Source organism: Jaculus jaculus, chromosome 7 (genome assembly GCF_020740685.1).
Source record: "Jaculus jaculus isolate mJacJac1 chromosome 7, mJacJac1.mat.Y.cur, whole genome shotgun sequence".
In the NCBI taxonomy this organism is placed as follows: Eukaryota; Metazoa; Chordata; class Mammalia; order Rodentia; family Dipodidae; genus Jaculus; species Jaculus jaculus.
Genome location: NC_059108.1, coordinates 30,955,182 through 30,973,295, shown reverse-complemented (window position 1 = coordinate 30,973,295; position 18,114 = coordinate 30,955,182). Strand labels below are relative to the sequence as shown.

Here is an 18,114-nt window from a genome sequence, read left to right as displayed (position 1 = left end):
AAAGTGCTTGCCTGCAAAACCTTAGGACCCAAGTTCAATTCCTCAGTACCCACACAAGCTAAATGCACAAAGTGGCACATGCATCTGTAGTTCATTTGCAGTGGCTAGAGGCCCTGGTGCACCCATACTCTCTCTTTCTATCTGCATTTTTGTCTCTCTTTCTCAAATAAATAAATAAAATATTTTTTAAAATAAAATAAAAATATATTAAAATATTATAACTAAAATATACTAGGGCAATAAACAATAATTGCTGCATTATTTGTTCAAGTTTCTTATTTCTCTGCCATCTGTTTCTTTTCCTCCCAGATAAAACCAGTGTTTTGGAGTGATGTTTTTCACATTTCTCTGGCTGGTAATCAGCCTTTAACCTTGACCCTTAGGTGACAGATGGTTTTATGGGGCCCTTTTCACAATCCACCCTGATTGGGTATATGGTATCTTCCATAGAAGGATATGGCCGTGATAACAGCAGCAGCCGCCCTCCTATTTGTTGTGGTTTTCTTTACTAACTCTGTGCAGCAGAAGCCTTATAAGTATGGTTGAGAATAGCACATCATTGTTTTTGCATAAATCCAGCATGAACTGATGTAATATTATTTTATTGCTTTGTAATAAGTAGATTAAATATTTTTTGCTTTAATGAGGTACAGCTTAAAAGTTTTAGACAATAATATAAAAATACAGTACAGAGCATAAATAAATAATGTCTCCATTTCTAGTCAGAATTTGCAACCCTTAAGGTTAATGATTTTTTTCATTGGAATGGAAGGTACATATATATGCTAATGTTCTGTAAACCCATTAAATCATAGTACAAAGATTTAGCAAGAAATTCAATCAGATTAATCATACTTGTGTTACATAAACAAGGATAGGTCAGACACCTGTTTCCATGTTGTGCTAGGTCTATAGAATTTCTGCAGTTATAGGAAAGGTTCATGACTAAAGCACCTTGCAACTCAGATTAATTTTCATACAATATTTTAGTTTCTTATAAAAGTTTCAAAAGTTTCATGTGTGAACTTTAATCTACCTTGATGAAAGAGGGCACCATATATCCTTAGAGTAATGCACCATCAGAAATATTCTAGGGTATACAGTGTCATTTAAATTTAAAAATTCAAGTATTTAAGTTCTATGAAGTTATGTATACTTTCTCAACATTTCCTGGAAGTTCTCATATTAAAAAGAGGCTTCTTATAGAAAGAAATGCTGAGCTTCTGAAATCAAATATAATGTATTAGAATCCTACATCTGTGTTTTGTGATTTTTTTGTTTAATTTAGCAGGCCTTTTTCAGTAAAAATTTTAAATATTGAAGGAGTTTACAGAAAATGCCCAAGGGTCTTATGATTGCTGACTAGAAACTCAAGAGGATTTTCACATATTTACCATTGCTGCTCACTTTTAAGGAGGACGTTTGTTGGTCTGGAAGTTCAGATACATATTTTTGGAAAATTAAAATAATTTATATTACTTTTTGTCTGCCTTCATTTGCAATTAGTGGGGCTGGATGGAGAGGGGGAATGCCTTGTCTAGCAGGTTTGGTTCCACTTGGTGACAATGTGTTTACATGGGAGCTACTAGGAATCCTGAGAAGGAGGAGTGGACATACTCAGAGGAGTACAGGCCATTTGACTCAGCATTGGGCAGCTGGAGCCATACCTGGTCATTTTCTGTGAGATCAATGATGGCACTCCCTGATGCCTGGTCCAGGTAGCCCTTGGCATACTCATCATAGGTGTACATTATGGGGGTGCCATTCTTATACAAGCCTACCCATACATGAGTCCCTTTCACATGCACATGGTAGGAGAAATAGTATATTCCTGGTATCCTACAAGTAAAGATTCCAGTTCTTGGCTCATAATGCTCCTGCCTGTTATATAAAATCTTGTCAAATGGAATGGGAGCACCTACCGCTGGGTAAGCTTTAGAGAGAATGACAGTAAAAGCTGACACGGGCATTCCTGTTACTCCCTGGTTGGCACTAACAAAAGGTCTTTGGCCTGCCTTTATAAAGCTGTCGGGCATGACTGCTTTGCCTGGTGGACCAGGAGGTCCTGGAGGCCCTGGGAGACCAGGCTCTCCATCATGGCCTCTTGGACCTGGAGGCCCTGGAGGGCCAGTGGGTCCATTTAGACCTTTAGTTGCTATGCCAGCTGGGCCAGGAGGACCTGGGTTTCCAGGGTCACCCTTAGATCCAGGGAATCCTGGGATACCGGGTGGTCCAATTGGGCCTCTTGTACCTGGTATTCCAGGGGTACCTCTGGTACCTGCCTCACCATCATGTCCAGGTACTCCCTTAGCTCCTGCTGGGCCTATAGGGCCTGGGGGCCCAGGGGGTCCTCCCACACCAGGGTCACCTTTTGGGCCAGGTAACCCTGGGTTACCCTTAGGACCATTAAGACCTGGTTCACCAGGGTACCCTGGTTTTCCATCTAAGCCAGGGTGACCCCTTGCGCCTCTAGCCCCAGGGGCCCCTGCTGGCCCAACAGGCCCTGTCTCACCTTTAAGCCCTGGGATACCATGATTTCCTGGAATGCCTTTTGGTCCTTGGGGCCCTATATCTCCAGGTGGTCCAGTTAGTCCTGTCTCCCCAGGGTGACCTGCTGGCCCTTGTTCACCTTTAGCACCTGGCCCTCCTGGAAGGCCAGCAGGTCCTCTTTGTCCCTTCATACCTGGCAAGCCTGGTTTCCCATATCCAGGGGCTCCTGAAGGCCCAGGAATTCCTGGAGCCCCTGGGTGGCCTTTTGCTCCTGGAATGCCTGGCTGACCTGGTGCACCAGTGGCTCCTGGTTTCCCAATGCCTTCTAGTCCTCTTTCCCCAGGAGGACCTTGGGGACCAGGTGGGCCAGCTGGTCCCCTTTCACCTGGGAAACCCCGATCACCTTTGATGCCTGGCTGTCCAGGAAACCCATTCTCACCTCTTTTTCCTATTCCAGGAGGACCAGGTGGTCCCATGGGACCTTGTGTACCTGGAAGGCCCCTCTCACCTGGACGGCCAGGGGCACCATATCCAGTTTCTCCTTTCTTTCCATTCACACCAGGAGCTCCTGTTGACCCCTTTTCTCCAGGAAAGCCCCTGGGTCCTGGGGCACCCATAGGTCCTTGCTGTCCAGGTTTCCCTGACACTGAAATTCCAGCCGGGCCAGGGATTCCAGGAGGCCCTGGAGGGCCTCTGGGTCCTGGCAAGCCAGCTGGGCCAACCTCTCCCTTTTGTCCATGTGGTCCTCTTTGTCCTGGTTTTCCTGGAAGTCCTGGCAGCCCTGGCTTCCCTGTGGTTGATAGTCCTGGTGGTCCTGGCAACCCTGGCTCTCCTTGGAGTCCAGGACTTCCATAGCCTGGTTTTCCTGGTGGTCCTGAAGGACCTGGGTGACCTCGAGGTCCAGCAGGGCCTGGTGGGCCAGGAATGCCTTGCTCTCCTCTGACTGAAATACCTGAAAAACACACCAACATACTTCAGCATGTGGGTTGTTAGTAGCATTAAAGTTAGCCAGTGCTTCTCAAAAAATGAATCAGGGCACTGCTCTGTCATTCATTTCAAACATGTCTTGTACATACCAGTCTTCAATGATAAGTTGAGTTATAGTTTTTCAATGCTTCTTGAGAAGGTAATATCACAAAGCCATAGCTCCCTTAATACTTTCATCGCATCCTAATAATCCATGAAAATAAGCTGGCATTGAGAATTTCTCTAGAATAAGCATTTTGTGGAGGTGAATTTATCACATTTGTTTAGGGAAATCAAGTAAAAAGATATTTGAGGGAGTTAGAGAGATGGCTCAGTCAGAAAAAGTGCTGGTCATGCAAATAGGAAGTTGGAATCCCTAGCCCCCACATAAAAGTTGGTCATGGTGGTGTGCATTTGTAATGCCAATGCTGGACAAAGGTGAGGCAAGCACAAGGTCTCACTTGCCCACTAGGTGGCGCAAGCGTATGGCGTTCAATTGCTGAGGCTCTGGGCGCCAGTTCTTTATCTTCCCTTTATCTGGGTCACACTCTGACAATAAATTTTTTTAAAAAAACATCTAATGCTGGAGAGGCAGAGAAAGGATCCTTGGGGCTTTCTAGGTAGCTAGCCTAGCCAAATCAGTCAGCTCCAGGTTCAGTGAGAAAACCTGTTGCAAAACAAGGTGGAGGGCCGGGCGTGGTGGCGCACGCCTTTAATCCCAGCACTCGGGAGGCAGAGGTAGGAGGATCACATTGAGTTCGAGGCCACCCTGAGACTCCATAGTGAATTCCAGGTCAGCCTGGGCTAGAGTGAGACCCTACCTTGAAAAACCAAAAGATAAAAAATAAAAATAAAAAAAAATAAGTTGGAGAGTGACTGAGTCCAGTGCCAACCTGTGTCTTCCCATGTGTTCACACACACATGCACACCTACACACACTCATGCAAACATGTGTACCCACATGCAAAGTAAAACTTTTTGTTGTTGTTTTTTAAAGGAAGGGGGCTGGAGAGATGGCTTAGCATTTAAGGTGCTTGCCTGTGAAACCTAAGAACTCATGTTCTACTCTCCAGATCCCAGGTAATCCAGGTGCACAAAGTGACACAGGCGTACAAGATCACACATGTGCACAAGAGGGTGCACATGTCTGGAATTCGATTGCAGTGGCTGGAGGCTCGGCACCCCAATTCTGTGTCTTTCTCTCACACACATATAGAAAAAAAAAAAAAATGCCAGTGTGTTGGGTTTGCCTCAAAGAAAAGGAGGAAAAAGTCAAATGGGAAATACATGAAAAAATTGCCCAAAGACTATTCTATAAAACATAGATAAGAAATTGAATTAAATTTAATTTACCTCTTCTCTCCCCTACCAAATAAATAGCTTAGATTTAAAGTACTTTTTCAGCCTGAGTATATACTGCAAACTTTCATTCCCTCCATTGTTGACTTAAAAATTGAATCAAATAATTACAGACCTAGACATAAAGCTTTGGTGAGAAACAAAGAAATAGCACTGAAATACTTAACTAAACACAACAAATATTATTGGTCTCAGAAGGTTGTGGGTTCATTTCACCAGTGTGTTTCTCCTGGAATGCTAAATTAAACTTAAACTCAGTAACCCTTTGTGCCTACAAGAAGAAAGTGCTGGGCTGGAGAGATGGCTTAGCGTTTAAGCGCTTGCCTGTGAAGCCTAAGGACCCTGGTTCGAGGCTTGGTTCCCCAGGTCCCACGTTAGCCAGATGCACAAGGGGGCGCATGCATCTGGAGTTCGTTTGCAGAGGCTGGTAGCCCTGGCGCACCCATTCTTTCTCTCTCTCTCTCTCTCTCTCTCTGTCTCTCTCTGCCTCGTTCTCTGTCTGTTGCTCTCAAATAAATAAATAAAAAATAAACCAAAAAAAAAATTTAAAAAAAAAGAAGAAAGTGCTATGGGGCCACAGGTGTGGTGGCAGCACAGGATGTGAAGAAGAGAGGCTCCAAGGGGAAAATGAGTGTGTTTGCATAAGTGCTTTAAGTCCAGGGGCTGTTTTGGTCCTTCAAAGGTGGCTGTAATGGCATTGATGCCTTACATGTGCCATACAGAAGTATTCTCATTCTCATGTCAGTGTGTTAGCAGTAGTCATCATAAACACATACACAAAATACTTCCTATTTCTTGGAGAAATGTTTTAATAGATAGAAAAGATGACAATAAAATTGTGTGTGATTTTAGTGCCTACTTGCAGAAATTAAATTTATTTTCTATATAACAAATTTTCAGAGACAGAGTATCTAGGTACTTTTAGATTTTTAAACTGGTTGAAAATGGTTCACAATAATATTGGTTTAGTAGATGTGACAGTAATTAAATAGTTTACTCAAAACTGTAAAAAATTATTCATAGCTGCAACCTATTCATTTATTATTTTATGGATTTTTTTTGTGATGCTGGACATCAAACACATGCTAGGCAAGTACTCTACTACTGAGCCATTACCCCAAGTTTATAGCTATGACTTTTTAGCCACATCATTTTTTTTAAAAACAAAACTGACTTTTTAAAAACTTATTTGCAAAAAGATAGAGTGATAGGAGTGATAGAAACAGGGAGAAGAGATGGGTGTGCCAGGACCTTTGCCACTAGAAACAAACTGCAGATGCATGTACCACTTTGTGCATCTAGCTTTACATGGGTACTGGCAGATCAATCCCAGGTCATTTAGGCATTGCAAGCAAGTGCCTTAACTGCTGAGTCATCTCTTCAGTCCTACATCTTTTTTTTTGATGTTGTTGTAAAAATAAGCTCTAAAACTTTAACAGCTGAAAATAGTCAATGAAGACTAAAAGACAATTGTTAAGTGATAGGAAATCAATTATAGATTGCTTTTGAAAACATTTTTATGAGTAAATTTCCTTTTCACCATTAGTTGATAGTATGAAAATAGGAATTTTTTAAAAGATTTCATATTAATTGCCTGGCATGTATGCAGTAGGCAGCCAAAAGTAATCACTGAAGGGAAAATTATACCTGAGATTTGAAAAATACTGGGTATAGATAAAATACTGAGTAAATATTTAAAATAGGTATGTGAGAAATAGGAAAATAACCTGTTTTAGATTTAGGAACCTTTAAAATTTGAACTAATTGGAGTGATATTATTGAAATACATATAACTTTCCCATGGATTTTTAGAAAAGAGTTTTAGAAAACAGACTGAAAAATATTCATATGTGGAAATGTTTTCATAAAGTAACATGCTTTATTGATTTACTTTAGTGTATGTCCATCATCTGTCTATGTGTATAAATTTTAATACATTGTAAGTGGAAATGGTGAATAAATAATAGACTTGTTGAGTAAAATAGCATCAATTTTAAATATAGACTGTTGGACCTAGCATGTGCTTCCAAATCTGATTATTAAATATCATGTTCATACTAAAAATAATTCTCTTGGCCTCACTGGGACTATGTATAGAGGAAAACAAGTCTTAATGAAAATGATTGTGTAAAGCCGGGCGTGGTGGCGCGCGCCTTTAATCCCAGCACTCGGGAGGCAGAGGTAGGAGGATCGCCGTGAGTTCAAGGCCACCCTGGGACTCCATAGTGAATTCCAGGTCAGCCTGGGCTAGAGTGAGACCCTACCTCAAAAAACCAAAAAAAAAAAAAAAAAAAGAAAGAAAGAAAAAGAAAAAGAAAATGATTGTGTTGCAGCTACACCTCCAATGATGGTGATCTTTTTCACCTAGAATGTTGCTTTATTGGGTCCTAAACCACTTAGTGCAAGAAGGAATTTGACTACTGTTGACTCCTTGGGGACAGCCATCTGTAGTTTACTAACTGAAAAAAATAAGATGAGGGCAGCACCAGAAAACAACCACCTACCTATTAAGTTTCTTAAACGTCCTCACACTGAAATAGTGGCCAGTGCATCAGAATGCAGCCCTTTTGTCTGCCCAGCAGCTGCGGGGTCTTCTGCAGCAGCATTTAGTATGCTCTGGCTAAAGTCTGTCTTAGCTCATGCCAAACAGATGTGACTAGAAATTACATAGGAACTTTCTGAAATTCTGTTACCAACTTAATGTGTATGTCTGGGTTTTTACAGTGTATTAAATGTCTGCCAGTGGGTGATAAAGTATTTGACATCAGAAAGAGACTAAATAAATTTAATACTAAAAATATAGCTTTTTTATCTGTTAAGAGGTTTTCACTTTTCTGCAAAAGTAGGATGATGAGCAGTACACTAGATAAAAAGGGGAAAATATATTTAACCTTCTAAAGGTGTTACCTTTTCTTAATAATTCAAGACCTTTTATGATACTGGTATAAAAAGTCTGAAGTTATCTGAGAACTGAATGCAGTGCTACATGATATGACATAACCTTGCAGTTCACATTTGCTGCTTTGAGTGAAGTAGCAGATTCATGTTTTACTCTTGTGTCTTTCTCTCATTCTACCTGTTTAATGAGACCTTCAAGAGCATTTGGTGTACTTTTTAAATGCTGGGTTGCCTATTACAAAAATGTTTAAAATTTCATCTTCTAAAAAGAACAATATTAAACATTTCACTTACTTAAAATGGTAAGTTATGACAAATGACCTTAGCTTTACTTGCAGGTTAAAATATATAAGTGAAGAAAAATTATAGAAAATAAATTTGAACAGTTTATATTTTTCAGTAGATGTTTTATAGTGTTTTCTAGGCACTTTGTGTTGGATCCTATTGTGTGGAACTAGTGAAGATAAGACCTAGTCAATGCCCCATCTTGGAGGCTCTCGCTGTACTTTACATAGATTATCGAGTATCCATCCCAGTAGCAAAAAAAGCCAAACAGGAGGGATAAATTGCAGAGGAACATTAAAACCATCAGACTATCCCAGCAGACTGGAGAACTAGAAGTAGTGTGCCAGTGTATTAATAGTAGGTCATAAATATTGTTAGGCTATCCCAGTAGAGGAGTCGTGTTTCTGTGGCTTAATAGTAGACTAGAAGTAGTGTGTAGGTTGATTGATAGAGCTGAACGGAAAGTAGTGTGTCATATGACTAATAGTATAGCAGGGCTAGAAGTAGTGTCGAGGTGGATTCATTGTAGAGTATAGAGTAGGGCTAGAGGTTGTGGGTCAGTGGGTTCATCCCTGTGTATTAGTAGCAGGTCATAAGAACCCTTGACAGATGTTGACTCATTTAAGCTTTGCAGCAACCCTTAGAGCTCTGAGATTACACACTAGCATTTCACAGTCAAATCTGTTCATTTAGCCACCAAACTACAAAAGAATATATGAGAATTACTTCTTCATTTGCCTGCTAGATCTATTACGGCATCAAGTGTTATGTGATAGCATTCACTTTTCTTTAATATTTGCAGGTTAATTAAATGAGTTTTTCCAGCAAATGTTTGAGTACTTAGGTATGTAAACTTTGTAGTCTCTCTAAAACTATTTTTAGTGAAAATTCTTTATTGAATTAATATTTCTGTATTGTGGACAGTTAGTAATTTGTAGAAATTCATTACTTGAGAGACAAAAGGCTTACACATAAAAGTCCTTGGTACTCTTCAGGTGTACTTCCTGTTTTATCTCTTGCAGAAGAATATCTGTACAGACTTACTTTTTCCCCAATTTTTTTTTTTTTTTGGTGGTAAATTGGATTAAATGAGTTTAAAACAAATTAAAAACTAGTTTAAAGTATTTTGTTAGAGTTCATCATTAAGATGATGAAATAAAAAGCACCAACCAGCTGGCTAACAGAACAAAATATATCAATTCAGTTTACCTTTATTCTTTATGCCATAAGGAATGAAGAAGTGCGTCTGGGGGTTGGGAGGTGGGCCTTTTATGCCTGTAGGTGTTTGGTACCGCTCAGCATAAAACTTCCCATGAACCACGTTCAAGGACATTAGCAGCAAAAAGACTGTTTGTGGCAGCATATTTTCAGATGGATTCTGAAAAACAGAATAGAATGATTTCATGCAGCTTTGTTTTTGACCTTTTGTATTTTCCTGTCATTGCATAGATGAGCCCTTCATACAGCTGTCTCCTGATTTTTTTGTACCAGATCCTCTGTATTTTAAACATATTCCATCTTTTAACAAGATACAAATATGTGAATATATGTCTATCTTTTGGAAGCCATATTCAAATAATCAAGTTAAAATTTTTTTCATCATGAGATATCTATATTAACCAAATTAGAATCTTTGCCATAGCCTGAAATATGTAGCAATTTTAAAATATACTGAAGTTCAGATTAAAGCAGATTTACATAAACTGCTTTTATTAGGATTGTCTTATGTAAATGGATACAAATAAACATTTCAAAGTGCATTTTGTTAGAAAGCCATTTTTAAAAATCACGTACATACACAAAAATAATAATTTATAATAAAATAACATGGGTGTACCAGTGAGTGCCCCTCAATCCATAGACTTACCAGGGTGCTAGGTGTTTCTAGAGATGGTGTCTCTGAAGTTTTCCAAGGTGTCCACTGCCCAGATGAACAGTGAAGAAGGTAGTCTGTCCATAGCTACCCTGAGGTATTTAACTGTTTTCCCTGACTGCATGAGGTTACCCTGAGATTAAGCTCCTCCCCTCAGAGGTGGTAAGCACTAATTATGGTGGAAAGTTCTATTGGGCAGGCATACAAAATCATGTTGAGATCTCTTCTTCCTTGTTTTCTCATTGAAAAATAAACCCTTTGTCTTCAGTATATATTAATAGTTATAACCATGCACCATTTTTTTCTGTATTTTATTTTAGAAGTTATTGCTCTAGTGTTGGTTCGTGGTGGAATGATGATTTATTTTTGCATGTTTAATGATTTATTTTTATTTTAAATTTATTTTTAAAAGCACATTCTTGTGTTATGTGGTTGAAAATATTTGGCAGTATGTAAAAATAGGGGAATAATTCAGGTAGAATATGGATTGAACCTATCATCAAATTCTTCAGTTATTGCATAATTTCTTATAAAATTAGCTTATCCCAATGCTTGCTTACTTTTAGACTTCAATAAAAGAAAGAAAATGGTCAAAATGTAAGTAGGTGTTTTGTATTTCAGGATTTTAAGGTAAGACCTCAGAAGCTAATAAATTAAAAATGACAGTATTGAATATTTCAAAATTTTGAATATTCAGTACTTTTAAAATTTTAGACAAATGTGAGGCATAAGTAAATTTGATAACAGCTAATCTAATCATTCTGAAGGGTTTAAAGATTTTATTCATGAAAACCCTTGATTTGATAATCCTGCCATATGTTTCCTTATGTAAAGTTTGCTTTTAGCTTTTTAAAATTATAACTAGCTTGTAGTGCAATTTTGGGGGTCTTGAAATCATTCCAACTAGAAATATTTTTCTCCCAAAGGTGAAAACAGACATTGCCACTATAATTTTTAGTTGTTAGTGTTCTCTTATATTAGAGACCTCATAATTAGTTTTCCAGATTCTAAAACATCTAATAATGGGAAGGTGAGACACCAGATTTTATATCATGTAATTCCAACTTTCCAGATCCAAATTAAATCAAATGTACAGGTGAATAAAATTTGAAGGGAACTCTACCCAGTACAGATACATCACTCTTTTGCATCATCTCATGCTAGAATTAAAGTCACATAGATTCAGGATTGATAAGTAATCAAAATATAGGAATTTTGAATAAAGAAAATAAAAATTTGTCCTTTTTTTCTCCCTCCCCCTTGCAGGACTTTTCCTGTATGCATGAATTCAAAGGCTTGTATAACCCAAAATATGAATGTATTATTCTTCTTTCCTCCCTTTTTTTCCCTCACTTTTAAATGTTTTACTGGATAGCATACTACAAACTTTATGGGTCCATGTATGGCTATATGTAATGCTCAAATAGATATGAAATGTGTTTTTTTTGAGATAGACTTGCTCTGTAGTCCAGTTTATTCTCAAACTCATGGCATTCCTCCTGCCTTAACCTTTCTGAGTGCTGGAAGTGCAGAAGCATACCTATATGCCTGGCTTGAAGGAGATATTTTTATATCAATTGTGATTTTCAAGAGAAGCAGAGTTGATTTTCTCATCAATAGTTTTTTCTAATCATTTGGAAATTATAAATAAAACAGCTTTAGTACTTGTAACATGGGCTGTGCCACATGTTTATAAGAGACAGGCAAGATAAGTCAGTGAACACAACTACCTTCCATTTGCTTCTGTTTATTCAGATGGGAATTTGGAAAAGTAAGTGTAGTGTAACTGTTCTTCACTACTAAGATGAAGAATTTGTTTTGAAGGAAATTTATAGAAATATGTATTTAAGCATTTTTGTGTGTATGTCCCACACGTTTGTAGTTGAGACCTGATACTCTGTCTGACACCATCCCTGTGAATGATAGGAAACATTCTCAGCACTTGCCCTGTGTGCACTGTGTGTGCACCTATGGTTATTCCTTCTGTTTTCAGAGCTTTCCACCTTGACCTTTCTAGGTTGTCTGTTTTTTTCATCGACATGATGAAAAGTTTGGAGTATGGGGTTTGTAAACGGTTCCCCGCTTTAAAATTTGATTATTCTTTTGCTTCAAGTATTTTGCTGTCCTCCATGGTTAAACTGCAAATGTGGTTCCATTTCACACTTCATAGACAAAAAAGAAAACAAAATCCATACTTGGTTGTTGTATGCCTTCTTTGGGGATATGTAAACATCTGTGGGATCTGCCATTTTATACTCTCCTTTAGCTTTGAGAACTGTGGTGTCTTACTGGTAAACTTTGGACGCTCAGCCCTTTTTGCAAACAGTGTACTTATTTCAGCACTCCAAATCTGTCTCCTGTTTTCTTTGTTAGTCACATAAGAAGTGCTGTCTTGTCCAAAACAGATTGTAGAATCTGAGTATTTGCTAGGTACACCCACACCCAATTGTGTGTTTAAAACTATTTTTATTTGCGGTGTTTACTTGCAGTTGTTAGAAGTGACTGGTCTGTGGCTATATGAAGAAATCCTATTCCACTTGAAACGGAACTCTGCCATCTCAACCAGTAATCTGAATGGTGCTGTTTTTTATGTAAAAAAAAATTTTCTTTTAAATATTTTTTTAATTTATTTGAGAGATGGAGAGAGACAATGAGGTAGACAGAGAGACAAAGTAAGTATGGATGCACCAGGGCCTCCTGCCACTGCAAATGAGCTCCAGACACATGTTCCACTTCATACATCTGGCTTTATGTTGGTGCTAGGGGATCGAACTCATGCCTTCAAGCTTTGCAAGCAAGCACTTTTAACTGCCATTTTTCCAGCACCTGAATGTGTTTTTAATATCAAAGATTAACTGATATTTTTTTAATTAATAGTCAACAGCTGTTGTTTATTCATTTGCTCACCCTGGGTCATTTATTAATTCACCAAATATTTCCTAAGTACCTCTTACCTGTCAGACATTGGATAAATATTATGTGATTAATATGCATTCCTATCCTTCAAGTGTTTACACAGTGGTTCTCAGCTTCTTTTCCCCACTCTGAAAGTTTTGAGGGAGCTGACAGTTCTTTGGGGTTCATAAGATAGCAAAAGTTCCTCAAATAATTTTGATGGGCTCCTAGTTGGAATGTGTGATCTGAAATCAGTGTTTTTACAAGATTTCTAATATCAGTACCTGATTTTTTGCCATTTGTATTCATAATTTTTAACCTTATTTTTAAATTTTAAAGAAATATTTTTAAGTTTTTATTTTTTTATTAGATATGGACATATTTTCTATGTAAATTTTTGGTCTTACCTAGAAGCAGAGGGACTGATTACAGTGAACATGCACCCGTCACCCAGCTTCACTTCAACCACTGTCACTAGTCAGTCTTCTATTTACTAATGTTCCCCCAAATTAGGAAACAGATTTTATATATGGTGTTAATTCATATATATATAATGTATATGTACATGTATGTATGTAGATGTATACATATATACATATGAATTATATATATTATTTAAAATATATCTATTATATATTATAATATATATTATATATAATCATATTATACATATAAAAAAATCTTAATTTCTCCAGAAGATAACAAATCCTTTTATAGAAAAATGTCCCATCATAAATTTAAAAAATAATCTAAAATTAATAAAAATGAAATAATTATAATAAATAATAAAATTACTAAATCTAAATTTAACCATTTCTTCATAACATCAAACACTTAAATCCATGTTCATATTTCCCCAGTTAACTGTATGTATAAGATAGACATATAGAAAGAAATGCATATATACAGGTATATACAGATAGATGCATATGCAATTATATTATAAACATGCACACACATACATAACCTTGTATACTTTTAGTGGATGATTTCTTTTTTGTTCATATCATTGGTGGATATATGTATGTTGATGTGAGTTTCTTATCTTTTGTATCCCTAGCAGCTTATATGCTGAAAACCTGAATCACCTGTCATGTGCAGTTGCTCACTATCTGCTTTTTGTTGTCATTCCTCTGCATGTTGGTCATTAGTTCTAGAATATCAATCTGAATTAGTTTTAAGATATAGACACATACACACACAAAAGCTTTTTATTTATCATTTTTTGGCAGGAATGCTTTACTGTATTTTAGAGAGTTTAGAAAGCCTATTTCTGTCAGAAGGCCTTTCTTTTCTTTGTTTTCTTTCCAGTTAGAGGAACAGATGTTTTATTAACAAAAAAATAAAAATAAAAACACTTGCTGGTCAAACTGGCAAGATGAGGGGCTGCAGAAACCAGTGGAGACCTCCAATCTTATAGGCTGATATTGGCAGGTGCCAGGGCTGACGCTGGACCTAGACTTCAAAAGGTCTTTCATTGCTACTTGTCTCCAGTTTTGTTAGACATTGATAATAACCTTGACTTATTACTTTAGTATAGGTGATAAAATGGTGATACTTTTAATTTTTCTCATTCCTCCTTTTTTTCTAATATATTTGTACAAAGAAAACCACTCTTTGACTAACTCTGGCTATCCTCAGGTGCAGCTTACAGAGACTAGAGCAGGATCAAGTGCACTGATGAGTGTTAAACAGGCATCAGCTTGCTTCTTGGCACCCTTGCAAGGTGTCCTGCTGAAGATGTTGGTGTGTCATTATCACAAACTCATTTATGATTTAAATATGTGTTATGTTTCAGAACATGATACTTATTATTGCTGAAAATTTTTCCAGTCTTTGGCTAGTAACAGCATCTTCCAGTGAATCCTTTTTTTTTTTTTTTTTAGTTTTGCGAGGTAGGGTTTCACTTGTAGCCCAGGCTGACCTGGAATTCATTATGTAGTCTCAGGGTGGCCTTGAACTCATGGCAATCCTCCTACCCCTGTCTCCCAAGTGCTGGGATTAAAGGTGTGTACCACCATGATGCCCAGCTCTCCTGTATCCTTTTGATTTGACATGATCCCAGGAATCCCTAATAGCTTCTTTACGTCTCTTCTTTCCTAACTTTTCCTGGCCCTAATATGTAATAAAACATTCCTCGGGCTGGAGGGATGGCTTAGCAGATAAGGCTGCAAAGCCAAAGGACCCAGATTCAATTCCCCAGGACCCACGTTAGCCCGATGCACAAGGGGGCACATGCATCTGGAGTTTGTTTGCAGTGGCTGGAGGCCCTTGCGTGGCTAATTCTCTCTCTCTATCTCCTCCTCTTTCTGTCTCTCTCTTCCATTCTCTCCCTCTCCCTCTTTCTCTGTCAAATAAATAAATAAAAATAAAATATTTGAAAAAAATTCTGTATTAAATTTTTGGTGTTTTGTAGAAAACAGAAGTTGTCTGAGGGTCTGAATCCTGTGGATGCCCATGGTTTCTGAGTTGGACATTGTTTTGTTTGTTATTTTCAGGACTTTGGTGAACAAATCTAAAAATTTCATGCATATAATATTAGCAAATATAAGGCATTATAACTTTATACTGGTATATCCAGTTTACATTCAGGACTACCGAACGCTTACTGATATCAGACTTCAATCTTTAGCTCTCAAATCCTACCCTGAAAAATCCAGTTCTCCCATCAATGTAGAATAGTATTCACTTGGATCATTCTGTCATAACCCCATAATGCAATATTAACAACAGTCAGCTGATGATTTGTGCATTTCTTTTAATATTTTCAAAATAGCCATGTAGTCAAATTACTGTGCTTTGAATTCCCGTGAGGGGTTGGGAAGGTTGCTCAATAGTTAAAGGTACTTGCTCAGCAAGCTTTCCAACAGGAGTTCAAATCTCTGGCACCCACCTAAAAGTCAGATGCAAAATGGTCCATGTGTCCATAATCCCATAGTGCCTAAGACAATGGGAAGTGGAGCCAGGAGAATTAGGAAGCTCACAGGGCCAGCTGCACTGTCATTCATCGTGGCAAGAAGACAACATGAAAGACCCTGTCTCAAAACAAGGTAGAAGAGCTGGGTGCAGTGGTGCACACCTTTAATCCCAGCACTTGGGAGGCAGAGGTAGGAGGATTGCTGTGAGTGCAAGGCCACCCTGAGAATACATAGTGAGTTCCAGGTCAGCCTGGGCTACAGTGAGACCCTACCTCGAAAAACCAAAAAAAGGAAAAAAAAAAAAAAAAAACCCAAGGTAGGAGGGGACTAATACCATGAGGTTATCCTCTGACCTCCACACATGTGCAGTAGTGCATGTACCCATTCACACACACATACACATGCATGCATGTATACTTATATCTGCATGTACATATACACACATACTCACAGGTACACATAAATACAAAGAATAATAAAATAAGTCTCTTGAAACAGCTCATTTCAATATAGTGTGCTACCCACTCAATTCATTGTTAACTTTGTTTCATTTTAGGGCCATTTTAATTTTACTTTAGATTTTTCTAAAATAGTTATATTGTCTATGGAATCTGGTAAAATCTTTGGGTGTAGTAGATTTCTAAGAAATAAATATTACCACTATGACTGTCCTCAACCAACCAGATAAAGACAGCTGGCTCAGAGACACCTGAACATTGACAAACAACCAGTACAAGCAGATTCCAGCACACAGTGCTTATTTCCCGGCTCAGATTTATAAAATAAGGAATAGGAGAAGTCTGACCTGGTACTGATCTAACAACCTATTTTTTACTTCCGTTTCATACATAGCCCTTTTGAAAAAAATAAGGATGCTCTATGTTCTTTTTTGCAACTCTATAGTACTCCATAGTGTGGATATACCAGTTTTTTTCAACCCTTGCCCAGCTAAGGGTCATCTGTATTCTCATCTCTTGTTAATACAAATACTTCTGCTGAGATAAACTTTGTCTGGATATCTTTTGAAAAGATCCTTAGAATTTGGATTCATGGACCATAAAGTAAACAGACAGGTATTTTCATTAGATATCATTAAATTCCTCTCCATAGATATACCATTTTGTCTTCCCTCAAGTAAAATGTAAGAGTGTCTGGTTCCTCCCAGCCTTAGTAGCAGAGTATGTTATTTGTTATTTTATTGAACTTTTAGATTTTGCCCACCTTAAAGGTGAAATTGCATTCTTGATCTAGCTGTAAATTCCATACTTAAAAAATCCTTGTTGAGGGCTGGAGAGATGGCTTAGCAGTTAAGTGCTTGCCTGTGACGCCTGAGGACCCCTGTTTGAGGCTCGATACCCCAGGACCCACATAAGCCAGATGCACAAAGGAAGGGGTGCACGCATCTGGAGTTTGTTTGCAGTGGCTGGAGGCCCTGGCACGCCCATTCTCTCTCTCCCTCTCTCTCCCTGTCGCTCTCAAATAAGTAAATAAAAATAAAATGAAAAAAAATTAAAAATCCTTGTTGAGCATCTTTTCATATAACTAGAACCCTATCACTAACTCCCTTTTCCTGTGTTTCATAGCTTAGGAATGCACACCTCATCTCTGTGATACAGTATGCACATATTTTGCCATGACTGTGACTGTGACTCGTTTTTCTAGTTTCCTTATGAGGTTCTTTTGTGTGTTCATGTGTGTGGAAGCACCTATCAGATGTTGTCCACCTTTTCTGAGATAAGATCTCTCACTGATGTACCAAGTAAGATAGACTGTCTGGCCAGCAAACTCTAAGGATCCACCTGTCTCTGCCTCCCTAGTGCTAGATTACAGGTATTCACCACACCTGGCTTTTTTTTAAGGTGGGTTTGAACTCTGGTTCTCATGCTTACAAAGCAATTACTTTACTGACAGAGCCATCTCCCAAGCTCTGAGGTTCTTGTTATATGCAGAACTTTTGCTTAAAATACATAAAATTTTGATTCAGAATATTACTATTTATTAATATTACTGAGCTGTTAGAGGCTTTGCAGGACATGAAGATACTTTTACTTGTCAGGTGAAGAAAGTAGTTTCTCTGTTATGCATAATGTTAATTGAGCTAACATTCTGAGGTGCAAAGTGCCAATGGCCAAACTCAGTGTTCATCCATTACCCAACAGGATGCTAATTTTCCTGTCCCTTTAATCCTTCCCTCATCCTTTTGCAATGGAAATTGGAAAGATGCCCAGGAGTTCTGTTAGGGTGTCATGAGACCACAGTTTCCACCACTACGTTGCCTACTCATTCCCCTTAAAAAGTTGTAAAGGGACATTTGTTGGTGCTGTGACAAATCCCAGTAGCTAAAAATGATCTATTTATGTAAACAGTCTAATGTGGTTTAGTGGTTAGATACCTACTGAGGGCTTGGATGAAGATTTCATGCGTACAACA

At 38.1% G+C, this 18,114-nt stretch overlaps 2 protein-coding genes across 3 annotated transcripts in view; one reads left to right on the top strand and one right to left on the bottom strand.

The window, feature by feature from the left end:
- Positions 1 to 18,114, top strand: part of Nt5dc1 (5'-nucleotidase domain containing 1) — a 127,853-nt gene that overhangs the window by 18,667 nt on the left and 91,072 nt on the right. The gene's annotated exons all lie outside the window — the stretch shown is intronic.
- On the bottom strand, positions 620 to 9,958 carry Col10a1 (collagen type X alpha 1 chain). Its single transcript, XM_004660649.2, has 3 exons — positions 9,866 to 9,958; positions 9,208 to 9,376; positions 620 to 3,442 (listed from the first exon to the last, which is right to left on the bottom strand). Exons 2-3 carry the CDS (start codon positions 9,359 to 9,361, stop codon positions 1,572 to 1,574), a joined length of 2,025 nt encoding a protein of 674 aa, XP_004660706.2. The 5' UTR covers positions 9,362 to 9,376; positions 9,866 to 9,958; the 3' UTR covers positions 620 to 1,571.